This window comes from Denticeps clupeoides, chromosome 1 (genome assembly GCF_900700375.1).
Source record: "Denticeps clupeoides chromosome 1, fDenClu1.1, whole genome shotgun sequence".
Classification (NCBI taxonomy): domain Eukaryota; kingdom Metazoa; phylum Chordata; class Actinopteri; order Clupeiformes; family Denticipitidae; genus Denticeps; species Denticeps clupeoides.
In genome coordinates, this window is record NC_041707.1 from 24,842,740 (window position 1) to 24,869,683 (window position 26,944).

The window sequence follows — 26,944 nt, forward strand, 5'->3', positions numbered from 1 at the left end:
GCGCAGCGAACGGCGGTGTTCGTGCCTGGGAGGACAGGAGCGACAGTGGCCAGCATTCCAGGAGGGAGCCCTCAGACGAGCGACCCGGTTCCGTCAGCCCACGTCCACGGCGCGGTGAGTTAGCACGCGTCACGTCGTCGCGGGCTTACACGCCCCGTTTACCTGCGAGTCTGAAGCAACGAGTGTGTGACACTTGAACTAACGTGGTCCGACTTTTTTTTCCGGGTGCGACCACTTCAGGCGACTGACCATGTTAGAAAAATAACTTGCTGGAATTCTTTATGTCGACGTGGAAGTGGAATGAACTTCCCGGCTGAGTATCTGTGTGCGCGCCCCATCCCTCGGCATAATGGGTGCGGATGTGACACTGACGTCACCGAATGCCACCGTTCCGAGAACGTTCCCGAACATGGCAGAAATCCTTAAAAACCCTTGTATGGATTAATGATTTTGTTTTCGTTTCAACTGTGTTAATACACAGATATCCGGGAAGGTTTGTAGTTCACGACCAAACTTTCATGACCACGTGAGCAGGGCGCATTTCCACCACTCGTCCGTGGAAAGCGACGGAATAGGAATGAATTTAAAGCTCACTTGTGCCTTTGTAGTCATTTCCTTCGTCATAACCACTTTCAGGTGGAGGTTCTAAACCATGTTGTCTACGCGTCATGTGAAAGTGTGCCCGGGCGTGCGCAGTGCATTCTTCTCCGTGAAACGAAACTGAACGCTTACCAGGGCCACTGGCACCGCGGGTTGGTTCAGCAGGTGGGGCTCTGCGAACATTGCACATTTTATTCTTCTGCAGCAAAGATGACTGACGCTGAGCTGGTGAAAAAGATGCTGCGGGCGGTGCTGCAGCCCAGCAAGAGCGGGGTGCCCCTATCCCGGCTGCAGGCCCAGTATAAAGAAGTGACCGGAGAGCTGATCCCCTTCAAGCAAATGGGCCACCCCACCCTGGACGCCCTTCTGCAAAGCATGCCCCATGTGGTCCAGTTGGAGCGTAGTCGTGGTGGGGAGGTGAGTTTTTTTTTTTTTTTTTCCTTTTCACCTGTTTCTTAATGTTCATGTGAAGACGAGTGATGAAGATTGCATGTGCTTTCGCAGGTGCTGTGCTTTGCCACAGGGGTCGGTGAGATGGCGCACGTTGCGAAGTTGGTGGCCCGTCAGCGAACCGCAAAGAAGACTGGCCGACCACAGCTGGTAAACTGCCAGATGAGAGTGAAACCAGTTGCTCCTCTAATGCTCAATGGTAAGCTGAGCTTACAGTCTCATTCTAGTAGCTATTCCTTGTAATATATGTCATGGTAATGGATCTAATTCTGCCAGCACAATATAGTGCATTTTTTGTTGTTAAATCATAGTTAGGAATTCTCAATATCTTGCAAAGTGTCTCCAGTCTTCTTCACTTTTCACATGTACTGCCTAGTTTGCTTGCTTATTTGAGGATTGATTTGCTGAATTACACCACGCCTGGGTTTCAAGTATCGGCCTATGCAGATAAGACTGTACACCCCTGCACAAGGTCAGGGAACTTAACCATGGGCTGGCACACTTGAATCTGTAGACCAAATATTTCCCAGAGGATGTTGCAGCAGTTCCAAAAATTTGATTTTTTTTTTAATGGCATATTACCTTTCTTAGTATGACAAAGTATGATTTATTCCATCTATGGGATGTTTCCTTTGGATGTACAGTACAGGCCAAATGTTTGGACACTTTCTCATTCAATGTATTTTCTTTATTTTCATGACTCCACATATGTTCATTCATAGTTTTGATGCCTTCAGGGAGAATCTACCAATGTAAATGGTCATGACAATAAAGAAAACACATTGAATGAGAAGGTGTGTCAGAACTTTTGGCCTGTACTGTATGTTGTGTATTCTGTTACACATTTGCATTACATTGTTTTGCCACCTAATTAACCCGATATTAAATGGACTTTAAATGTGTGAAATGGTCGAACTCTTTCCAACTTGTGAGGTACAGACATAAAGGGCTATTTTATAATATAACATTTCATTATCCTTCATTTAACTCTACACTTGGCTGTTTCCAATATGTTGGGTCCTCATTCTTTCAAAATTGATGCTTGAATCAATTATAGTGTAATAAGATTGTAGCCACTAATTAAATTCCTTGCTCATGATTTGTGTGATTCCTAATCACACAAATAATAAATTTTGACCTGCAAAATCATTTTGTTACTTTATTGAGGGTAGCCCAACACAAAGATGTTTATTTGTAATGTTTACTATATAACTATATATTATGTTGCTATAGATGATGTGATGTCAGCACAATATGTTTGTGGTTTACATTTTTTTGTAAACTATATAGGCAACACAGCTGTCCTATATATGTTCTAGGGAGGAATGAGGGTTTTGGGAAGTGCTAAGAATAAATTCCAGTATGAAGACAGTGGACCTTTCCTTCTGCCAAATGGTGTCACTGCAAAAGTGAGCAGTAGAAAGGTAGGGGGGGGGGGACTCATTCTGTCTCAGAATTTTATAGGAGTGTTAAAATGGGGCATGTGGTTTCCTCCTAAGCCCTGATACAGAGAATGAAGCATCTGTTTCATTTCCCGTGCTGAGCCACGTTGCATGCCAATGCAGCCTGCTCCTGCTGGGCTCTTTTCCTTTTTTGACCCCTTCCCCCCCTCTTTTCTCAGACAGTGATGCCGTGGCTGCAGCATCAGCCCTTGCTTGTTAGCTTGCCTCATCTAACCTCGCTCTTAAAGCAGCCTGCGGTATCCGTGGAGAACCAACACCGTCTCGCGCATACAGCAGCAGAGATCTCCAAACGCTCTTATTTCTTAGCTGTGCGAGAGAACGGAGAGTAAGGCAGTGAGAGAGAGCACAGGGAGGGTTGGACTGACTGCATGATGTCATGTTAAAGAGCTGCTTCATACCATGATGTCATATCGGGCTGGAAGGTAGGGTGTTGGATATGTGATGGGATGCTTTGGTATCAGGATATTTTAAGGACAATGTGAAGATAGATCAAGCTTACTGCTGGTATAGACAGCTGCACTAACAGTACGGCACAGCTGAATGAATGAGGCTTCATGCTACATCAGTTAAATTCATTCATGTCTGTCAGATATTACTATCATGAGACTAAATTTACTGGACTGAAAAATATGGTACTGTTTCTGGAGGGAAAGGTACAGAATACAGAGGTTGTGCCAGATTGATAAAATATATTCCTAGGAGCAGGGTCTCAGGAAAGATGTTTTGCTCTGCATTTGTTTTACATTTGTCTAACCAACAGCCAAGCCCAGGACATCACTACGACAACCTGATCACCAGGGAAGACTAGGGCGAGGAGGTAGCCGGCAGGGTGGGCATGGCGATGGCCGGCAGGGGTACGTGAGGGACAACCAGTCTGACTCCAGAAACACAGCCCAGGACAAGCCCCCAAACACTCCCACCCGGAAAAGCTCAGTGCCCTCAGACAGGTGAGTTGATAAGCAGTCAGGGGTTGTGACGGTTTGTCTGCATAAATATGCATTTACCTCGGTAGAAAAACAGCTAGGGACAGAGAGAAGTGGCAGGACCAATTGTTTGCTGTTGTTTGTCTTACTCTTGTTATGACTGCTCATACATTTACAGCATGTTATCAGACGCCCTTATCCCGAGCGACTTACAATCAGTAGTTACAGGGACAGTCCCCCAGGAGACACTTATGGTTAAGTGTCTTGCTCAGGGACACAATGGTAGTAAGTGGGAATTGAACCTGGGTCTTTTGGTACATACGTGAGTTAGTGTTACCCACTAAGCTACTACCACCAGCTCATCATTTCATCCCTCATTCAGGACAGGGAAGAGAAAGAGGGAGACTGAATGACTGAGGGCGAAATGCTGCTTATTCAGCACAGGTTGCTGTTTGATACCCTATACTCTACACCACAACACCACCCCCTTGCTTTTCAGGGAAAACAACTGATCTCACTCAAGCCCACACCACTACTTCTGTTTTCTCTCTCACCCCTACCCCCACCCCCCCAAAAAAAAAGCATGGCACACAGAACAGGGCAGAGGGAACTATGGGTGGCACAACTGTGGTGCATGGGCTGGGGGCCTCTAATCCTCAGCCATTCTACTACAGATTAGCCATTCTAAACCAACCCGGTATGACTCAGCACATTTCCAGTGTTACAGACAGAGCTTGGTGTATTTGACCACAGAAAAATACCAGATAATTCAGCAGCTATTTTATTATTTAACATCTCTGCTGTAGACATGAATAATGGTGCACTGGATGGACATTTTGCAACATTTTTTTTGCACCATTATGTGGGATCAACACACAGTTCTGTTTAGTCATTTAATTGAATTGGATACTTGAATTGGGTCATTAAGTAATGTAGCAGATGCAAATTGGTTACTAATTTTGTTAAATATGCAGTTTAGTGAATATGATTTGTTATTTAGCTGTGAATTGCTTTTTGAAATACACTGTAACTTTTTGTTTTCAGATCAGACAAGAGGATGACCCTTCCCTCCAGATTTCAGAAGGAGGTTCATGCACATCTGTCAAGGAATACACAGCAAAGTAATAGTAGGTATTACTGGAGGTGAATATACTAGTTAATTTTGGGAACATTGAGATTTGTTTGATCCCTCCTAAAAACACAGATTTATAACTGTTGGTTAGAATTACTGAGCTATTCAATTTCTCAGAACTACATATTGCCATAGGGTTCAAGTGTAGTATAGGACAATCTATGTGTTTATGGGTTGTAGTTACAAAGCTTTACACAGCTTCCTGAGGTGATTGCTTATTGGCTGTTGAAAGACAGCTCAAGTTGGTCATAAGCAAAACTTTGATGTTTAATATCTCCTGATGGCCTTATAGTTGTTGATGTTATAGATGTGCTTTATTACAACAGTAAGTGCTGTAAATGTGTCTCCTTTTAAAGCTACCAACCCTAATGAGAGTACACCTCTGGGAAAGCCAAAGGCATCTAACACAGGGTACAATCCCCAACTGGTGCAGAGTCGCTTGAAAGAAGTCCTGAACAAACATAGCCATGGATTCTGGGTGTCAAAGTTGCCTCAACTCTACCGTGAATTATATAAACAAGAGCTGCCCAACGAAGCACTGAAAGATCTGGAGCAGTGGACACATCTCTGCACAGTAAGTTATTGTCTGAAACCTGACTTTCCATCATCTCATGGTACCATCATTTAAACAGAATCTTGTAAAATGTAAGCTTTATGGTTAAGGATGAAAGTATGTGTAAGTATATGAAAGTGATGTGTAATGCAGTTGTATATGTACAGTTAATCTCCTGATGTAATGTGATGTAATTATCTGATGTAATGTGGCTTTCAGATCTGAATTCAGCCACCCAGGGTGAATTTGGTTTCTGCCCTTCTGTTAGGTGGAGAAACCTTGTAGCAGCAATCCTATGGAGCTCCTCTTGTACCCTGCCAAAGATCTGAGCCACCCCTGCAGCCCCAGTACTGTCATAACTCCAAAACAAGAAATGCAATCTCCTGTCCTTCACAAACCACACAAGCCCAAAACAGCCATCCCCAGTCCTCCCGACTCTCCTTCATCCCTGTCCCCAGAACTCAAGCACAAGTTAGGAGAGCTTCTCCTCAAGTACAGCAGTGGCTTGTGGGCCCATGCCTTGCCCAAGCTGTACCAGGACACCTACAAGGCCAAACTCCCTGAGCATGTGCTGGAGAACCTCTCATTGCTATCTGACATTTGCACAGTTGACTACCCAATGCCCGACAACCCAAAGAGGGCCATCCTCTACATGCGAGCAGGGGAGGATGAGAACTGTAACCCTGCCCCTTTCAGAGATCTGCAGGCCCGGGCCGAGGCTGGCAAACGCCTCAGCAGTCAGTTGGTGCCCCCTCTCCTCATCCCAAGTGAGGAGTACCCTTCTGTATTGGTAGTGGAAGCAGCCAGTACTGACAGCGTCATACTCAGGCAAGGCTGCAGACCAGCAAACTTTTCCACCTGTGCTGTGAGGGTTTATTAATATTTGCACAATCTTTTATGTGAATATGCACTTGGAATGCAGAATGTTGAACTCTCACACATGAAAATGTTTATGATAACTGAAGACAATATTTATCTAAAGTAATTTTTCATTAGCCATGACATTAATTTCTGTTTGAGTGACTGAATCTGGATGATTTGTATTCAAATTACTTCGGATAACATAGATTGTGTGTGGACAGGTACATTGGTGAGGGCTACTCCAAGGCTCAGGAGAAGATGGAGGATGAGATGAGGGAGTTCTATCGTCAGGACAACACCAGGCACGTTCTGTCTTCACCTGCCGCGGGACAGCTGGCAGCAGTGCATGCTGAGGAAGAGGAGGAGATTCTTCGTGCCCAAGTGTGTGAGGTTATGACCGATAAAAGCAAAGTAAAGGTGAGTCCTGAGCTTTACAGCATACACTTTTTGTCTAAATGAACGTGTGTAATGATTCTTATATTGGAATTGCAGGTTTATTATGTGGATCATGGGTTTTCAGAGATCATTAGCAAAAGCAAACTGCTGGAGCTTCATGAGAGGTTTTTCAAACTGCCTTTCCAAGCCACCAAATGTAAACTGGCTGGTGAGTTCTACAAGATGTAAAAACTGAGATCTTTAAAACTGAATGTTCAAGTATAGGGGTGGGCAAACTATGGCCTATGGGCCACATCTAGCCTGTTGGTCTTTTTATTTCAGTCTACCAAAGATTGGTAAGGAATTGGCCAAATCATAATTATGCCTGCTTTCATTTAACCTTGTCCGATAATGCTTGGTGTTCCACCAGCTGGCACAATAGGCGCTGATAGAGGTAAATGAGGTGATGCGTTTCGATTAACAACTTGATGCATCGCAATGAGTCCCATATGTTTTCTATGTTACATCAAATTATTTATAAAAAAAAAACGAGTTAAGGTCTTGTTCACCTGTGTGGATGCTTTGATTTGAGGTCTGTGCTCACCTGATGCCACGGTCATCTGAACCAGGCATTTTCCTGGTATTTGTGGCGTCAAGTGAGCGTGGACTGAACGGCAAACGTTTTTCTGCTCATTGTAGCAAATCTATAGCTGCTTTCAGACTGTGCTGCGCTCGCTGCGAGGTTTGTGCTTCTTAAAAAATTTGCGAGTTGAGCTCAATGCACTGCATTTGCTGTGGGGCTCAGTGCAAAAAATATGCATTGTTTTCTAAACTGGTAGATCTCTGGACACTCAGAGACTGATAAAATTAGCTTTTCCTCCATTCTTGCTTTGTACGTGTTTTCAACACTAGACCATGAAAATGCATAACGGTGCGCAGCGGTCAAAGTTCAACAAATCTAAATTTGCGGTGTGCTCACAAGGCCACTGAGTGGCCTGCTGCACAGTGCGAAACTCCTACCTGGAACGGCTTGGTACACAGATCATCAATGTCAGCCTCGCAATGTTTTGATCAGATTAAAACCTCTACTAACCGCCCACCTACATTCAACTATTTACCTCGGACCTGCTTGTTTCTCTGCATGTTTCCTTTCATTCTTAAGGGGAAAATATTAACACTGTAATGCCATTTTTATTTTTATGTCTAATATGTATGGGGCCTGTCTTTCAATTTTTAAAAGTCACTGTGGCCCCTGAGCTAAAAAGTTTGCCCACCCCTGACCTAGTACAACCTGGGTACAGCGAACAACTTTTTGTTAGTCCTACATCCTGTGCAATATATTATTTTGTTGACTTATACATCTATGTATGTCACACAGGTTTGGGGCCCTTCTGTCAGGAGGCAGCTGTGCTGAAAATGTTTGAGTCCATGGCAAGTGGCAAGATAATGTTAGCAGAATTAGTGCAACGTGAGGAGATCCCTGTAGTGGTTCTCTATGATACGTCTCAGGATGATGATGTGAACATCAATGCTGCCTGCATGAAAGCCCTGCACGATAAGTCATTGGAGAGCCCTTTGCAGGTACTCTGTGTTCTCATTCATGCTAATTCCTGCAAAGCCCTCTGATACCTAGCCTATCTAACCATTTCTCTGTTTAACTTCTATAGGTGAACAGTGTCTACATGAATGTGAGCGTGACTAGCGTGCGCTCTGATGGTACATTCTACTGTCAGCTGCCCTCCCGTGGCCTGGCCAAACTAAACGAGATCCTGGAGAAGACTGATTCATACTTCCACACACAAGTACCTGACTAAGCTATTCCCTCTTTCTGGCAAATAGTTTATTGTTCTTTCTATACGTGTTGAATTTATTTTTAGTTGGTGACTATTTAATGAAAATTACTGTCCAGAGAGTTTCAGATCAAACACACTTGTTATATAATACGAATATTTGCCACAGAGTGTCCAGTGTAATTCAATATTTCTAAATATATTTGTGTTCTACCCACACTGTACCTAATCTTAAACCAGCCTTCAGTCAGAAGGATCTACAGAGTGCTGGCCAGATTGAGATTAAGGGACCTAATCAGGGGTTAAGGACTGTGGGTCTAATCACTGACCAGTAGACACTGACCCAGTGGCACATATACACAACTTTAGGTAAAGTATTCAAGTACCGTTTAGTTTCAGTGGTATTGTGTTGAGGCATATCAGTACATATGTCAGTGTTGAAAGTGTAAACTTTTTTTTTTAATTTTATATCTGGTGCAACAGATGGAGGAGAGGGATAGGTTGATATCTTTGTGTGTCTGTGTGTGTCTGTGTGTGTAGAGAGAGAGACAATGTAATATCCTGTGTGGTAGGTGACATCAGAGCTCCTGGTTTCCCGGCCTTTCTGTGGGAAGAACTGTTTGGCACGATACAAAGGCAAATGGTCTCGTGTGGCGGTAAGCAGATATAATCAGTGAACATATTGTCGTGTGCCAATTCTCTCTCTTATCTGTGGACCAAAGAAAAACATACTGCTGTGATTGGGCCATGAAACAGGACTGAATTTTTAGACTGTTATACAGTCTTTAGTTTTAAAAAACAATATACGCTCAGTTCCTTGACTTTGTGTTTAATAAAATGATGCTTAATGAAGCTGCAAATAAATCCAAACTGTAGTAGCAATTACCGCATGGTTGTGAGATGGTTAGCAATATGGCCACAGCTCAGACGTTGTGAGTTTGAATCCTGTATTTGCGGGATCCCTTCCACTGTCCAAAGGTGTGCCTACTACATTTACATTTACATTTACATTTACAGCATTTATCAGACACCCTTATCCAGAGCGACTTCCAGTAGTAGTTACAGGGACAATCCCCCCAGGAGCAACTTAGGGTTAAGTGTCTTGCCCAGGGACACAATGGTAGTAAGTGGGATTTGAACCTGGGTCTTCTGGTTCAAAGGCGAGTGAATTGTCCAACTCATGTGAGTGAATATGTTGAATGTATTCGCCCTCTGGTGGCCTTTTTCCAACCCATTCCAGTTCTTTGCTGCACAGAGTGTCTCGGTATTAACTCCTGTAGCCATGACCCTGAGTAGGTGTGGTTATGTAAAATGAGTGATTGAGTGCAAAGTAACAACTGCATCAATTTGAAATAACCCTCTGTATATTTCATTGACAATTGATTTGTGTATAACTATGAATAATTTTATGTATTCATAAGGCTATGTGGATTGACAAATCATATCCTTATGAACTTTGGATCAAATTCTAATGGTTTTAGTGGGAGCTTGAACCATGTACAAAAATTTATACCATAATGTATGATCTGTGAGGCATGTTATGATCCTGGATTTATTTTATGGTACCCATTGCCAGCATGTTTTCATGCTTTGTTCTTTCCTCAGATAAAACAGACTTAAATTTACACAAATAAATATGTGGTTCGTATAATTGCAGATCACTAACCTGCATGGTAGTCGAGTATTGGACATCCTTTTTGTAGACCTGGGTGTGCAGGCGTCTGTAGAAGTCTTTGAACTCAGAGAAATCCCTTCCTCCTTCCTCCGGGATCTCCTTACCATACCACCCCAGGTATGTAAGTTTGCAGGGATTCGACCCAAACGTTCTTACCAGGCTGAGAGCACCATGTGTTAGTGCATGTAGTTTTGTCTGTAGAATACAGCCTGACATTTTGTTGTCTTTGTGTTCAGGCAGTGAAGTGTTGTCTGGCTGACCTGGCTGTGAATGTGGGTTCCTGGACCCCTGATGCAGTGCAGTGGCTGAGGGACACAGTGCTCCACTGCACTGACTGCAGTATAAAGGTTAGTCCACCTCTGCTTATAAACAGGAGACCATCTTTTTGTATTCCCTTTTTTGTCATTTTCCCCACTGGGCAGGACAGAGTACAATATAGACATTTATATTTATACCTATTCAAATTCTTCACACCAACATTTCAGAACACAAGACTTGTATTGAATCACCAATAACCAATATTTTATTCACAACAGATTAATCACTCGCTATATTGCCCTAATGCAGCCTTTCCTTTCCTTTGGCAAAATGGGTCAAAAGAAGGACTTGACAGGCTCAGAAAAGTCAAAAATAGTGATATATCTTGCAGAGGGATGCAACACTTTTAAATTGCAAAGCTTCTAAAGCGTGATCATCGAACAATCAAGCGTTTCATTCAAAATAGTCAACAGGGTCGCAAGAAGCGTGTGGAAAAACCAAGGCGCAAAATAACTGGCCATGAACTGAGAAGTCAAGCGTGCAGCTGCCAAGATGCCACTTGCCACCAGTTTGGCCATATTTCAGAGCTGCAACATCACTGGAGTGCCCAAAAGCACAAGGTGTGCAATACTCAGAGACATGGCCAAGGTAAGAAAGGCTAAAAGACAACCACCACTGAACAAGACACACAAGCTGAAACGTCAAGACTGGGCCAAGAAATATCTCAAGACTGATTTTTCTACGGTTTTATGGACTGATGAAATGAGAGTGAGTCTTGATGGGCCAGATGGATGGTCCCGTGGCTGGAATGGTAAAGGGCAGAGAGCTCCAGTCCGACTCAGACGCCAGCAAGGTGGAGGTGGAGTACTGGTTTGGGCTGGTATCATCAAAGATGAGCTTGTGGGGCCTTTTCGGGTTGAGGATGGAGTCAAGCTCAACTCACAGTCCTACTGCCAGTTTCTGGAAGACACCTTCTTCAAGCAGTGGTACAGGAAGAAGTCTGCATCCTTCAAGAAAAACACGATTTTCATGCAGGACAATGCTCCATCACACACGTCCAGCGTGGCTGGCAAGAAAGGGTATAAAAGAAGAAAAACTAATGACATGGCCTCCTTGTTCACCTGATCTGAACCCCATTGAGGTCCATCATCAAATGTGAGATTTACAAGGAGGGAAAATAGTACACCTCTCTGAACAGTGTCTGGGAGGCTGTGGTTGCTGTTGCACGCAATGTTGATGGTGAACAGATCAAAACACTGACAGAATCCATGGATGGCAGGCTTTTGAGTGTCCTTGCAAAGAAAGGTGGCTATATTGGTCGCTGATTTGTTTTTGTTTTGTTTTTGAATGTCAAATGTATATTTGTGAATGTGGAGATGTTATATTGGTTTCACTGGTAAAAATAAATAATTGAAATGGGTATATATTTGTTTTTTGTTAAGTTGCCTAATAATTATGCACAGTAATAGTCACCTGCACACACAGATATCCCCCTAAAATAGCTAAAAATAAAAACAAACTAAAAACTACTTCAAAAAACATTCAGCTTTGATATTAATGAGTTTTTTTGGGTTCATTGAGAACATGGTTGTTCAATAATAATATTATTCCTCAAAAATACAACTTGCCTAATAATTCTGCACTCCCTGTAAATGCCTGTCCTCTGCTGCCAAGTGGTCTTGTGTCTCCTAGTCTTGCGATTCCCTTATTACCTTGATTTGTTTTCAGCGGTTATATCCTTACTGTGTCCTTTTTTTAGTTTTAATTTTTTCCACAATTTGGTTTGTACTTATATACAGTACAGGCCAAAAGTCTGGACACACCTTCTCATTCAACGTGTTTTCATGACCATTTACATTGGTAGATTCTCACTGAAGGCATGGAATTTTTGTACTTAACAAAAAAAGGTGAAATAACTGTTTTAAATTCTAGTTTCTTCAAAAAATAGCCACCCTTTGCTCTGATTACTGCGTTGCACACTCTTGGCATTCTCTCTATGAGCTTCAAGAGGTCGTCACCTGAAATGGTTTTCCAACAGTCTTGAAGGAGTTCCCAGAGGTTTTTACTACTTGTTGGCCCCTTTGCTTTCACACTGTGGTCCAGCTTACCGCAAACCATCTCGGTTTGGTTCAGGTCCGGTGACTGTGAAGGCCAGGTCATCTGTTGCAGTACTCTATCACAGTAGGAACCAGGCATGTGGAATCAATGACTCGGATGAACTTGTCTTCAGAAGCAGAGGTTACTCTTGGTCTTCCTTTCCTGGGTCGGTCCTCATGTGTGCCTGTTTCGTTGTAGCGCTTGATGGTTTTTGCGACTCCACTTGGGGACACAAAGTTTTTGCAATTTTCCGGACTGACTGACCTTCATTTCTTAAAGTAATGATGGCCACTCATTTTTCTTTAGTTAGCTGATTGGTTCTTGCCATAATATGAATTTTAACAGTTGTCCAATAGAGCTGTCAGCTGTGTAGTAACCTAACAACACAACTGATGGTCCCAACCCCATCAATAAAGCAAGAAATTCCACTAATTAACCTTGATAAGGCACACCTTTGAAGTGAAAACCATTTCAGGTGACGACCTCTTGAAGCTCTTCGAGTACATAACTCCACATGTGTTCATTCATAGTTTTGATGCCTTCAGTGAGAATCTACCAATGTAAATGGTCATAAAAATAAAGAAAACACATTGAATGAGAAGGTGTGTCCAAACATTTGGCCTGTACCGTACATGCAAAATTACTTTTATTTATTTATATGAGAAAGATCTTGTCTGCAAGTATTTAATCACAAATGGTCTTCTCTCTGCTCACTATACTAGGTTGCTCAACTGGATGAAGGAAAGAGCATGGTGCACGTCTCCCTGTTCACCAGCAATAGCTTTCATGACTCAGGACACAGTGTTAACCAGCAGCTAATTGAATCTGACCTGTGGAAACACCAGGCAGATGTTTACCTTAGTAGTGGTCACAGTCCCTCCAAGAACTCTGCCTCCACACTTTCTGCACCCACTCAAAGCCAAAACATCACAGGCAGTCCTGCCAGAAATGGAGGCCGGATATCCCAGGCAAAGAGATCCAATTTACATCCAGGTACCAAGGGCCCACAACCTGACACTCCTAAAGCCATCTTTCAGGTGCCACCTCTACTGGAGCTACCACCTGCTGGGCACAATATGGACATTTATGTGTCACTGGCTTGTCATCCTGGGCACTTTGTGATACAGCCATGGCAGGATATGTACAAACTGGTGGTGCTGATGGGGGAGATGATTCTTTACTACAATAAGACAGAGGAGAAACCCATAACTGTGGAGAAGAACCAGGTGTATGCTGCCAAAGTGGAGAACAAGTGAGTTCGATAATTGTCATTGTGTGATATGTGGCTGTTTATGTTTCCATAATGGATCTTGAATTTTGGAGTGAGCTCATGAACTACAATGGGTACGCCAAATTTTCACTGTTATTTTTCAGCCATTTGCTAAAATCATCTAAGTTCTTTTTTTTCCATTTAATGTACACTTGGCACTTCATATTGACAGAAAAACGCAGAATTAGTGATGTTTTTGCTGATTTATTAGCAAAGAAAAACGGAAATATCACATGGTCCTAAGTATTCAGACCCTTTGCTAAATATTTAGTACCCTTTTGATCTAATACAGCTTTAATACAGAGTCTTTTTGGGAAAGATGCAACAAGCTTTTCACACATGGATTTCGGGATCCTCTGCCATTCCTCCTTGCAGATCCTGTTCAGTTCTGACAGGTTGGATGTAAATGTTGGTGGACAGCCATTTTTAAGTGTCTCCAGAGATGCTCAATTGACGGTGTAGAACCATCTCAAGGATGATCAGATGAAAGGACAGCACCTGACTGCATACTTTCAGTTTTTCTCAGTTAATAAATAAAAAAATGTCAATACTTCTGTGGTTTTCTGTCAATATGGGGTGCTGTGTGTACATTTGACGAATAAAAAAGAATTTAAATGATTTAGCCAATGGTTTCAATCTAATAAAATTTAAGGAGCTCTGAATACTTACCCTCTGTATACATGCAGTTACAAAGTGTTGTGTTTGTTTATTTATTGTTAATGAATAAACATCATTCTATCATTTGCTGACCAAATACCATGATTATATAATATTTCTGACAGTATACAGCAAATTGTGCTCTTCATCTTTAAGATTTTTGGTTGTAGAAAAACATTCATGTAACCTGGTGTATGTTTGTTTTCCTCTAGCTGGCACCGTGTCTTGGTGAAAGGGATCCTTACAAATGGATTTGTGTCTATATATGAACTGGACTATGGGAGACATGAGCTGGTCAGCTCTACCCGGCTTCGTCCCCTCATTCAGGAGTTTCGTCAGCTACCATTCCAGGGCATCACTGCCCAGTTAGCAGGTATTTTTTTATTCTGAACATCTGTGACTATCTGACAAGGCACAACATATAAAAATGAGGCATTATCTGATGTCAAAGTGAGCAGAACAGAAGCATACATGCACCAAAGGAATGGAAAAGCATGGTCGGCTATGTAGGCACTCTGCAGGTTACAAGGTTATGGCACCATCTGGAGGGCCAGAGGCATCAGGAGCTTACAGGAGTCCTATTGATCATACATTTTTGACTTTTGAACATGAATAAAGGATCATACTTGATGTCACTAGCTACAGTCAAGCTGTTTGTTCAGATGCTGTTTCATTCACAAGTATGAAGGTCATCATGTTGAATTTGTTTAGAACTATCAGCCTGCACTTGTGTGATTTAATTTTAAATGGGTTATATACCACACTGGGACTTGACTACTTTTATTTTTTGGGCTCTTCAACTGAACAGTGGGGAATGTGTGAGCTGTAGTTTGTTCATTAATGATGAGCATGGTGAGGTTGAGGTGCAGGAAGTGAGTGAGTATTGTCAAGGTTCCAGAGTGAACATGCATTTGTAAACTCTTAGACTAAATATAGGATGAAAATTACGTTTTCAGCACCTTGTTTATGCTTCACATTCTTTACATTTGATCAAAATTCTGCCCTCTTTTCTAATATATAACAGGTGTGAAGCCCAGGCAGTGGACTGAGGAAGCTTCCATCGTTTTTAGAAACCATGTGGAGAAGAAACCTTTGGTGGCCCAGCTTGAGTCAGTTCAGGAGGCGTTTCATCCCTGGGACCGTAAGGTCACTGTATACCTGGTGGATACCTCTCAGGAGGAGAAGGACATCTGGGTGCATGACCTCATGGCTGAGTTTGCAGAGGAACTCACAAAATCTGCGTAGAAGCATCATGCAGGCGGTGGATTAGGGAAGCTGCAACATTTTGGTACCATTTCTTTTTCAGTTAGATTAAGTCTAAAAGGTGACTGATGATTACTATCACTTTATTCAGTATGAAGCATTAAAAGGTGCAAAATGTAGGATTTGGGGGAATTCATGGACTCAAATGGAAAGTGGAGTATGTTTTCATGACATTTTGTTTTAGAAGCTTAGAATGAGTCATTTTAACTGAAAAGGAACTGGATCCTCTTCCACGTTGCTAAAGTAGCCCACAACAATCGATATACTGTTTCTAAAAAGTGCGTTTCAGGTGCCAGCTTGAATCCAGCTCTCACTGTAAGCACATACTGGCTACAGTGGACATTTGGAAAGAAGGAGGACTATTCAGCTGGTTGTAATATGCAACCACATTGATCTAGTATCACACTGCACCTATAACTGCAAACGCTAAGGGCTGATCCTGTTGGAGTAAAAGCTTTGCTTTAATGGTGAAATGACAGTGTTTTTAAGCTGCTGTAATCTTCTGAATGCTTCTGTAGGCAATAACGTTATCTGCATTTCTGTTCCTGAGGGGAATGGGGTGTGCTGTGTGCTTTCAGGCACAATTTTCTTTTAGTTGGATAAAACTAAAGACTCAAACAGCCAAAAGTGATTTTATAGAGTAAAATGTTTACATGGCCTTGCTTCCATGAGTCTTGAATTAATAGGTTTACAGAAATAGTAAGGATATTCCCACCGCCACAGATGTTACAAAGCCATTTTGCTGTTCAACACATTTTGGCTATTGAACGTTTTCTTTTTCCTGGGATTTTAGCTATTTATTTTGATGGATTACATCTCAAGTATAGACCTCACACAATGGCTGCACAAGGTGTGAATTTTGCTGAGGTGCTGGTCAACTTCTGACTTGCATAAAGCCACATCATGTAGCACAAGTGTGAATGAACAGCCAAGATCTACATGAACACTAAGCATGGTTTGTGTGTGTATGGACCTTTGGTTTAACAACTAAATGTTTAGGAATAAAGGAGAAAAAAAAGCAAATCCCCTGTGTTAATTATTTGCATGTGAAAATGTTTGAGTATTTTGTATTTGTTCCGAGTATAACTTAATATTTTCAGGAAGAGGGTTCTTACCCCCTAATCTGAATGAAAGACATAACACCTGCTTTAGTAAAGCTTCATTTATACACCTTCTTTATTTGCCACACATGCATTCAAATCGATCACCAACAAAATTTAAATAGAAACTATGGACTGAAACAGATGTGATTGTGTGTGGGCCAAGGGAAGATGGGGGTTGTGAGGATAGTGCTGTGTGATTTTCAAAGGTCACTGCAGTTCACCTAGAACCAGCCGGCAGCAGTCCCCTACTTTGGCGGGGTCAGACACGCTGCAGTACTTTGTGATCTGCGAGGAGATGCCCAGTGAGCGTGCCAGGCCTTTGGCCGAGTCATCCCCTGACACCATGGTGCCCAGTGCCACCAGCAGCCTGAAGACAGCTTCTTTGTCCTGCACCACCTCCAGGGCAGTACTGGCCACAGACAGGCACTGTGCCTTGGCCTCCAGCTCTGAGGGCTGCCCGTGAAGATGCCCAGCATAGTTCAGGACCAGAGTGGCCAGCGCCACATGGATGTTCTTGTTGCAGACAGAGCGCAGATCAGAAGCCCGAGAGAGCACAGCTTCCCGTTGTTTCAGGAGGAGCTCTTGACCCTGTGCAGCCGCAAAGAGGTTGCACATTGTACGCAGTGCTAGCATCTGATTGGCTGGGCGCCCCTCAGGGCCCATCAGGCATAGCAAGAGGTTGCAGAGGCTCACACCTTCTGTGTCACTGCACATTTGCCTGTTGACCTCTGGGTGTCGCACAGCTAGCCGCAAAATGTCCAGCACTGGGAAAACTATGTCTGAGAAAGCGAGAGAGAGGAGGATGAGCTGTGAAGTCACATTGAAATTCTCACATTGGTCACATGAATTTGGTACTTTGATCATTGATGGTAACATAAGGCATAAACCGTTTCAGTCAGAAGACAGAAGACATTCTGACTATACAACAATTATTATTCAAATTCTACCCGTGAACCTATTTATTTCTTACTAGATCTTTACATCTACATAGGACAAAGTTTCAGATACACTACCAGTCAAACATATACTTTATCAATAACCTCTTTTTACATTGTTCAGCATAAACTTGGAGCATAAACTTGGAGGGCAGACTTCAGACTGCCCTCCAAGGTGCTCAGGAACCTCTACTCCTGCACCATAGAGAGCATCCTGACGGGAAATATCTCAACCTGGTTCGGGAACATCACCATGAAGGACAGGCGAGCCCTACAGAGCGTGGTTCGATCAGCCGAACGAATCATCCTTACCAAGCTCCCTGACCTTCAATCTATCTACAGCAAGCGGTGCTGCACCAGGGCCAGGAAGATAGTGAAGGACCTCACCCACCCCCAACAATGGACTCTTCTCTCTGCTGCGATCAGGGAAACGCTTTCGCTCCCTGAAGTCCAACACAGAGAGAATGAGGAGGAGCTTCTTCCCGCAGGCTGTCCAAGCTCTCAACAACAGTACATAGAACTTTCACCTCCAATCACTCCGGACTCTTTGCACAAAAGCACTCTGCGCTTTTTACCTTACTGCTCTTTTTTTTTTTTATGGTTCTTTTTCTCTTTTCTTTAAACATTGTCTGTAACCCATTTGCACACCTTCACCCTACCAGTTACACATATTTTATGTTAAAGACGTAAAAGTGTAATATTTGGTTATGTTTGCAATATTTGCATATTGGTTCATTGTTTACTTGCAACATTTGCAATACTGTGGTCTGTAGCAGTCGCAAAAAGCATTTCACTGCACATCATACCGTGTATGACTGTGTATTTGACAAATAAAATTTGAATTTGATTTGAATTTGATTTAAACATTCAGCTCCCTGTTCGGAGAGCCTCAAATGTTAAACATTTTGCCTTATTTACAGTTTTTTTGTTTATTACATAACCTCACGAATGCTATTTCATAGTCCTGTGTTTTCAGTTTTGTTCTATATTGTAAAAAAATGCCATAATGACCCATAAATGAGCAGGTGCATTTACAAAGCTTTATATCTCCTTCAACTTGTATACCTTCAGGCCAATGGCAGGTTTTCCACAACAGGCTGATCTGTTCAACAGTGGGTTGACCTTTGGTCTTAAGGTCAGAGATGGATAGCAGAAGCTTCTCCAGGCTGTTCAGTGCCTCTTCTGTTAACTGGTGCACGTGAGGTGCACCACCGTTCAGCTCCTTTAGTTTGCCTAAAGAGAAACACAAATTACAAGAAAATCATACAAAATGTAGCATCCTGGAACATAGCAGCAGCAGAAGCAAGGGAGGAAAAAACAGCACACCATCTTTAATAAAACAAAATCCAAATAGCTATTTGGTCTGTCATATAACCATTATTAAAGAGCATTAATAATGTTAGAAAAGACTATTCATTGCATTCTATGCAGTGTAATATTTCATTAATTTCAGTGATTTCTAATTGAGCTGAGGCTGCTTACCCAGTATCTGTGTGGCATTGGCCTGCTCAAACATCACACCATCCGTCTTGGGGAAGTAGATGTTTGTTATGGTCTGCCTGACTCCAGAAGATGAGTAAGCACTTCCACCTAAAATAGGACAAGATCAAAGTTTGTGTTGTAGGGATCGGACCAGCTGACCCTCTAGTATCCAAATGGCAATGTGAACAGGTGTAATGTGAAGTCCTCTTGAGCTGTTGGGTCTGTGATTGTAAGGGGCAGCCTGGCAAGAACACTGGAAGTTTCATTGTGTTCAAAGGACAGCATAAACAAGATTTGATAAATTCAGCTAAATATTGGTTGTTCACTTTATGCATTACAAGCACATTTTACCTGTAAAGGGGTCTGCTACACCTGCTGGAGCAGATACTGTGGAGCCAGTCCCTGGTATGTATCGCCCAGACCCTGAACAGCACCAGATAAGAAGTCAATTCATTGCATTCATTTCAATTAATGTAATCAGCAACATTAAAGGTCACCATTGTAAGAAGAGATGAGTAAGTTGAGATTGTGCAAAAGCAGTAAAAGCCACAGGTTCCAACAGGTATACAAATAAAATAATACAAATAATAAAACAAATAATACAAATTAAAAAAAATCAACCAAATGATAAAGAACGAAACCAAAGTCCGATCTGCTGAAATCAGGCAAAAAAATGCTTCAAGAGTATTATGGCCTTATCAGATAGATTCAGAGGAGCTTTATCAGGCCGTAGCTCCACAATTTTTAACTGGTCATTTGTTTGTAGAGTTGTACATAATGATTGTATTTGCCCTAGACCTGATTTTTTGCATGCTTGTCACACTTAAGGATTTCGAAATCACACATTCAAATATTAGACAAACACAACCAAACTAAACAAATGCAGTCAAGTGATTTTATGTCGGTTTGTATTTTTTTTCTATTAATAATACCTGTGAATGGGTCAGCACCATAACCACCCTCTCTGTCTGAGGTACCAGGGATGTACCGACCTGAACCTGGAAACAGACATGGGTCAGACATGGTTGACTCTTGTGCAAGACACAAATAGGAGGTATAGTAGGTATTCTGTAAGTACATTTTATCTACTCATGTCAAGTACATGGAAATGTAGAAATGTTGTAATGGTTTTTAATGAGATGTTTCTGTTTTACTTTTCTATTGACTGACATTCATTAATGAGTCTAGGACTAATTGAACCCTAATCATGATTTATTATGTTCCTACCAATGACTTGATGGATTGATTAGAGAGGACTGGGTAATGGTTGTGGGTAGGCCTGTGTTTCTTATAAATAAGGCCCACCTTATGTAGGGGGGCAGGCAGTCAGAAGAGCGGTGGCGAGGACTTAGACCTGGGACCTGTGACGTTGCCGATGGTTATCGCATCGCCGCTGTCAATGACAGCAGCATGAGTTCCCCTTGAAGGGATGTCGGAGTTGTAACTCCCGGTTTGCTTTTTATTTCCTTTGGGCTTGGGGCATTACATCCATTTCCCGACTGATTTTGTGTTACAGTGGGATTGTCGTTCAGAAGCTGAGGTCGACATCAGGAGGAAGTTTGTGGACGTGGGTGAGCGTGAGAACGTCAACTCTCAGGTTACGTTTCCATTCATATAAGCCTGAAAGAAAACTGGGCGGAGTTCACTGCCATGCACTCAGGAGGCAGACTTGGGTGTGTTTGTGGGGTTCTGGACTGCGTGACCTGGCTCATCTGCTGGGTTGGACCGCTGGGAGACCAACTCGGGATGAACCATCTGGGTAACAATTTGGTTTGTGTTGGGGTTGACGGATTTTGTACTGGTTGGTGGGAGCCGACCAGTACTGACAGTTTTTAGGATCCTTTTCATTATTAAGATATAAACATGCCTTATTGTATACTCAGGACTGTTGTGTGTGTACGGGGGTTAGGATAACGAGCCTGGTTGATCTATTATGCTGATTTATTACCCACCCAACCATCCTAGAGTGTGAATTGGTGGTTTTTCACTTGTGGTTTCTATTTTGACAAATTGTGGGTTTTTATATGTACTCTGAACTGTCACTATTTTCTGTGTGTGTGTGTGTGTGTTGGGGAGGGCAGCATCAAATCGGCAGTACTGGTGATGTGTAACAGCTCCGGGCAGTGTTTTATTCCAATATGCACCAAACATTAATTTTTAACTGGTTGATCTAAATAGCACATAAAGTGTTACTATACTCATTTGAACTTTGTGTGTTGTCTGTGTCTGGGGTGGACCAAGGTTGAGCATAAAGTAACCTCACGGTCACGTCACGACACTCACAATAAGCATATAACATTTTCTGAATAAAGCAGTTGTCATCATTTTTTTCCTGTTTGTTTAAACATATTTGGCCATGCTCTCTCGTTAGTGGTTCTCTTTCTTGTCACTTAACACTCATTATTAGTGTGTTAAATCTATCCCATTCCCATGTCAAAGGTGAAAGCCATGAGGACAGACACCCTTTTCCTTAGCTCTAGAAAGACTTTAATGCTACTGAGTCCATCTCAGCACACAGTAAGCTGTTAATATAAAACTTAACCATAAATGTATTCTAGTTCTAAGTTCTGTAACCTTAAACATCCTTTAAATCATGCTGATAAACACCCATCATCATAAAGGAAATCCCACAATTCAAAGTTATTACATACTATGAAAAATAATTAATTATTTAGATAATTATTTCCATTAATGTCATTAATGTCATTAACGTCCTTATCCAAAGTGACTTACTCTGTACTAGTCTGGTTCATAGGTGAAAGCATTACCTACTAGGCTACTACAAGCCCATTTTTTGTAAATCATTTTCAAAAATGCAAGTCAGTCCAAAATCACACCACACTGTGCCGCAATTCAAGAGGCCTTTGTTATTATATCCCCATAATGATGTGGTAAGTGTGATATGATGGCAGCAGAGACAATGATGGTCACTTTCTCTAAAGTGTCTTGGTGTAATAAAATTCTAAAGTAAAGCGAAATCACTATATATTGAGAAAGAGCCTGTATATATGGCAGAAGAAACAAAACATAGAAAAATGCAATTTACTAGTTAGGCTAACCCTAACCCTTAGCCTAGATAAACATAATGGGAATAGTGCTTTTGACATACCTGTGAAGGGGTCAGATCCCACAGAAGGTGCTGATCCTAGCGTGTGTCCTTTAGTGTTCTCAATGATAAAATTGGCTACCTGGTCCAAGAACATTGGACTCAGGTCATTCTTCTGTAGGAAGTTATGTGCGGTCAGCCAGGGGTCATCAGTTACATTGTAGGGTAACTTCATGGAGGGCCCGCCCTCATTCACGTCTATAGTGAAAACAAAGTCGTATTCCTAAAAAGAGAGGAGGCGGAGTATATGGACATTTAGTCTTATGCAGGATATATACGGCTTATGACTTTAGGGCAATTTAGAAATGTCCACATTGCCCAACAGTTTTGTCCATTAATATTAATCAAATTGATCAACAATCCTGTCCAGACATTATTAAATGTTGTAATTGAATATGGTGCCTTGAAATGTATTTTAATGAATGGAATATCTTCATAAATAATGGTCTTTTTTCTAACTTGTCAATGACTATTTCTAATTAATTTGGTAATATTTTTCTTTTCAAAATCATTTCATATTTTTTCTTAACAGCATACTACATTCTTAAGTGTATTTTGCAAACACTGTGTTGCATATATCAAATTCACTAGTTTGACAAATGAGATTCTTGAACGAATCCACGGTCTGATTTGGTAGGCCATAACAGAGATTGTGTGTCATGTACACAGCGTTATTCAAGCAAAAAAAAATTAAGGAAGGGTGAACACACATCATGTCAAGATCGAATAGAAGTAGTCCAGAATGAGAAAGTAAGGCGCATTAATCGTTCCAACTGATCATTCCATCCCTTTATAACAAAACAGGGCTTATTGAGTAGTTACTTTTTCCAAGAGAGACACAAAGTCATGAACCAAGACCCTCACCTTTCCTTCATACATAATTTTCTTGGATGGCTGCTGTGAAGACCCACCCACCACATCTCCAATTTTTATCCAACGACTTTCGCTCATGCTCCACTGATACGCTTCAACGTGACCCCCCTCCTTAATAAGTCGTGTCTGTCCATCACGGTTCCCTGTACACACACATACACACCAGATACCCGACTGTGACAAATTGAATTGTAAGAGCAATCATTGTTTCAATCAAATGCTTAAAATTCTGATGCCACAGTAGAAACATTCAAGATGACTACACCATACCAGGCTCATTCAAATGTTCTCTTCCTGGGAGATCCTCCATCTTAATGTCACCCAAATCTCCAGTCTTGGGGTCGATGGTTGCTTTGGAGAGTTCATCCTCAAAGGCCTGTAGGTCCTGAGCACTGGCGACACGTTCTTCTGACTCCGTGAACACGCGGATGATACCATCACTACAGATTGGAGAGGGCAAAGTACATACATATACATAACCAAATTTAATATTACTTGGTCAGAGCATGTCCAAAACCACAGTGCTTTTGGGAGTGTTCCTAGTCCAAAGAAGGACAACCAGTGAACCAGCCACAGAGTCACTGGCGATCAGAAATTTGGCCATCTGTAGCCTAAACTGCTGAAAACCTTGACACTAAGTATGATACATAAAGTGTCAGAACATTGGTTGGAATACCATTACATAATGTTTTCAGTTTCATCAATGATATCACAGTGATGTCATTAGTGTGCTACTTGATCTTTGTACCTGTTAAAATAAATAAATAATAATTTGTACGTACCTGGCACCAGCAACAATGTCTCCATTGGGCAACACACAGCAGCACCACACTGACTGGGCTGGTAACCGAATGGTCTGAACACAGTCACCCTTCTTCCATATCCGTAATGTGCGATCTTCACCCGTGCTGACAAAATCTGAAAGCACAAATGACCTATTTATTGCCTCTGAAACATATATAGAAAATGTGAGTCTAGTATTTAGTGTTATATCATTTATCTTAATGTTTTTGGTGTCCACTACTTCAGTGTTGAAATTCAGTTCTGAGTTATGTTGTTTTGGCTGAATTATTAATTGAATGTAATCCACACAGATCATACACAGAATCTTGTAAATCAGCTCTGTTTTTACAGTGAATTTTCAGTGAACTGTACAACATTGCAATATGTGCAGCATCACAAAATATTGTAATCGTATGTAATATATGTAATCGTATGATATGGATCGTGATGCATATCGTATCCTTGCCAACACACACCCCTAATCAGAAACCTGGTAAAGTATCTTTATACAGAGGACAGGGTACCTTGTCCATTAGGGAAAACAGCCAGGCTGTAGATGTAGTTGGTGTGGCTGTAGTACACCTGCACACACTCTCCTGACACCATCCACCTCCTGATGCTGGCATCATTACTGCAGGAGAAAAACTCGACATCGCTTACCACCGCCAGGCCACGCACACAGTCCTCATGACCTGAGGGGAGGAACAATAAAGTCAACTGACAGTATGGAGGAAAAAAAAGGTTTACTTAATGTAATTTCACTGAATATTTACAAAATATATTAATAATGCTGCATACATTTTATAAACTGCTAAAGAAAACACTTAATGTGCATAAAAATTATAAAAATACTACGGTTAATATTTTTAGATTTTAGAAGCGGAAGCTTTTTTTTAACCTCCAAAAAAATACAGCACTACGAAATGCAGAACATGATCAGAAACTATATATGCCCCCTTGTGGCACAATTCAGTAAACAGACATGCACTAAATTCCAGAAACGAATTAAAAAAACGACAGAAAAGTGGACAGAGTAATATTACTCTGCCTAACCTGTTCCTCTGTTAAACAGATATTCAATTATGTTAAATCCAGACAGCATAGGCCCCACCTGTAAATGTCTGTTCACATTTTCCAGCTTTCCACAACTTGATTGTTTTGTCAGCAGACCCAGTCAACATCAGGCCCTGTTCAGGCAGGATGACCACTGCCCACACGGCTGCTGAGTGCCCCTGAAAAATGCAGTGAAATGCAGTGAACTTACACTTTATCCAAAGTCCCCAGACATAAGTGCATAGTGTTTTTTTTTTTATTTTACCTGGAGAGTCATCATGCACTTATCACCAAGCCACACTTTAGCCGTGGTGTCCCAAGAACCACTCAGGAGTGTTCCAAACTTCCCAGCAGAGAGTGAGCATACTATTGACATGATGGACATAATACAGAACTTTTGCAGATTAAGCATGCATGTACAATGCTTACCCACACATGCCATACAACATATACATATAATCTGCCTTATACCTGTGAGCGAAAAACAGATCTACCTAACCGAATATTTTATTTCAGCAGCTGTCGTTAGAATGACAATAGAGAGAAATCTGTCTTAAATATTTCCATGATACAGATATGCACAACTTACACGAGGCATGTCTTACCTGTGTTTTTGTGTCCTTTCAGGACATACAGAGGGTCTGGTCTGTCCAGTGAAAAAACACAAACGTTGTTGTCATTGCCACCTGTTGCTATGAGTCCTCTGGGGTACGTTTCACTGGGTGCAACGATGCACACACAGGAGACAAAATTTGTGTGTCCATTCATACAATGCATTTCTGTGAAGCCATTCGAACTGGACAGAGAGAAAGAGTGCAAGAGAACAGATGAGGTTCAGTTAGTTAGGACTGTCACAACGAGGCTAAACTTTCTTTCACTTCCTACCTGATTAGCTGAAAATGCATCTGGCAGTTTTGGACACAATATAAAAAATACATTATAGAAAATAATCATGGAAAAGTTTAGCTGACTGAGGAGAAAGGGGAGAGGGAGTGAATTCCAATAGACTGAGACTTGAGAATGAAGACCACAACGGGGAGGTGGATCTCAGATAGTCTTGTTTAGTTAGCTATTCTGCTCTCACTTAAGTACATGTAAATTAGACATCTGCCAAAAAAAACCGCTACCTCGTTAGAAGAGTCCGAGAACCACAAACTTCCCAGTGAATTGATTATTAATCAGATCAATGTTCAGGTTCGTATTGACGCCAAGAAGCCAGCGATGGATAAAAACCATCCGTCTGCGCGAGTGTTAGCCAGTGGGGTACCTGGAGTCGGGAAGCCAGACCCTTGCGGTTCTGTCTCTGGACACAGACACGAAGGCTCCTTCTGGGAACCACGTGGCAGCAAGGCCCCTCACATCCATCTCATGGCCTGGGACGGAACAGCTCAGCCTGTAAGTGTTAGAAGAAGCCATCCTCGGAGAATGAATTGACAGTTCCTGCGAGCAGCTGGCTAGATGTTGTTAGCGGAAAGGGGGACATCAATGAACCGGAAGCGAAAATTGAACAATGCGCGCGGGGTCATGAGCGTGTGTATGGACACAGTGCGGCGTGTTCTCATACAGGAGCCTCGCGGTGATTCCAGATTCTGACTTGGACATCACTCTACTCTCATATAACAATAAATACATATCATTGTTTAGGAAATCGAAATATTCATCCTTGTCATGTCCATAGACATAAACACCAGATGTCGCCTTCAGCCTCTCGGCATGCGTCAATAGCGCCGCCATATTTGGACGGGGTTACAATCTCATTCAATCATTCAATTTTCCTTGTCTGAAAAAAAATGTGTACAGTTCATTGTACTTCTCTAAAAAATCTACACAAATGCCTGTTGATTTGGATAAAAGCATAAATATAAATGTTTGGAGAAAATACCTATATGCATATTACGTTTTCAACATAAAATGATGCTATATGCTATACTATATATTACAAATGCCTTAAATATAAATGTTCTCGGTCGTAAACATGTGTTAGACATTTGAAACGAACCAAGACAATAAAAGTCGCTTTCCATATTTGCCGGTTCATGATGTTTTAATGCTGGATTTCACCTTGGCCCTGATAGACGCTCATTCATTTAGAAGTAGCTCCACCCCACCCCAACATGGCGGTTCTGTTGACGCATTCGCTCCCATCGGCGCCCAATTCAACGCGGTATCTCGTGTTTATGTCTGAGTTTGCTCAGGGGAGTCGGACATTTTGAGTGGGGCACTTCCGAAACGGATGTTCGCT

The 26,944-nt window shown here is 41.9% G+C and overlaps 2 protein-coding genes across 4 annotated transcripts; one reads left to right on the forward strand and one right to left on the reverse strand.

Moving 5' to 3' along the window:
- On the forward strand, positions 1 to 17,641 carry tdrd7b (tudor domain containing 7 b). Of its 3 annotated transcripts, XM_028979238.1 has the most exons (17): positions 1 to 114; positions 806 to 1,017; positions 1,105 to 1,249; positions 3,274 to 3,460; positions 4,481 to 4,563; positions 4,925 to 5,142; positions 5,390 to 5,949; positions 6,204 to 6,399; positions 6,475 to 6,586; positions 7,736 to 7,938; positions 8,025 to 8,159; positions 8,720 to 8,803; positions 9,805 to 9,939; positions 10,059 to 10,169; positions 12,900 to 13,429; positions 14,317 to 14,477; positions 15,129 to 17,641. In XM_028979238.1, exons 2-17 carry the CDS (start codon positions 811 to 813, stop codon positions 15,347 to 15,349), a joined length of 3,288 nt encoding a protein of 1,095 aa, XP_028835071.1. In that variant the 5' UTR covers positions 1 to 114; positions 806 to 810; the 3' UTR covers positions 15,350 to 17,641. The 3 variants fall into 3 exon arrangements, with proteins under 3 accessions (XP_028835071.1, XP_028835082.1, XP_028835089.1); XM_028979249.1 differs by lacking the exons at positions 1 to 114; positions 806 to 1,017; positions 1,105 to 1,249 and adding an exon at positions 2,720 to 2,935 and having other exon boundaries at positions 4,481 to 4,579; XM_028979256.1 differs by lacking the exons at positions 1 to 114; positions 806 to 1,017; positions 1,105 to 1,249 and adding an exon at positions 2,720 to 2,935 and having other exon boundaries at positions 4,481 to 4,567.
- On the reverse strand, positions 16,515 to 26,193 carry plaa (phospholipase A2-activating protein). The gene is made up of 14 exons (XM_028979264.1): positions 25,970 to 26,193; positions 25,308 to 25,498; positions 24,968 to 25,068; positions 24,761 to 24,881; positions 24,174 to 24,341; positions 23,649 to 23,784; positions 23,137 to 23,306; positions 22,858 to 23,009; positions 21,997 to 22,216; positions 19,820 to 19,885; positions 19,239 to 19,310; positions 18,888 to 18,995; positions 18,471 to 18,638; positions 16,515 to 17,249 (listed from the first exon to the last, which is right to left on the reverse strand). Exons 1-14 carry the CDS (start codon positions 26,116 to 26,118, stop codon positions 16,678 to 16,680), a joined length of 2,394 nt encoding a protein of 797 aa, XP_028835097.1. The 5' UTR covers positions 26,119 to 26,193; the 3' UTR covers positions 16,515 to 16,677.
- Positions 26,194 to 26,944: the final 751 nt, after the last annotated feature.

Coding starts and splice junctions, on each gene's coding strand:
- plaa (XM_028979264.1), bottom strand. CDS start 26,118: ATGGCTTCTTCTAACACTTACAGGCTGAGCTGTTCCGTCCCAGGCCAT. Junction 25,499..25,969: donor GTCTGGCTTCCCGACTCCAG/GTACCCCACTGG, acceptor CTCTCTGTCCAG/TTCGAATGGCTTCACAGAAA. Junction 24,882..24,967: donor AGTGCATGATGACTCTCCAG/GTAAAATAAAAA, acceptor TGCATTTTTCAG/GGGCACTCAGCAGCCGTGTG.
- tdrd7b (XM_028979238.1), top strand. CDS start 811: ATGACTGACGCTGAGCTGGTGAAAAAGATGCTGCGGGCGGTGCTGCAG. Junction 1,018..1,104: donor AGCGTAGTCGTGGTGGGGAG/GTGAGTTTTTTT, acceptor GTGCTTTCGCAG/GTGCTGTGCTTTGCCACAGG. Junction 8,804..9,804: donor GCAAATGGTCTCGTGTGGCG/GTAAGCAGATAT, acceptor GTATAATTGCAG/ATCACTAACCTGCATGGTAG.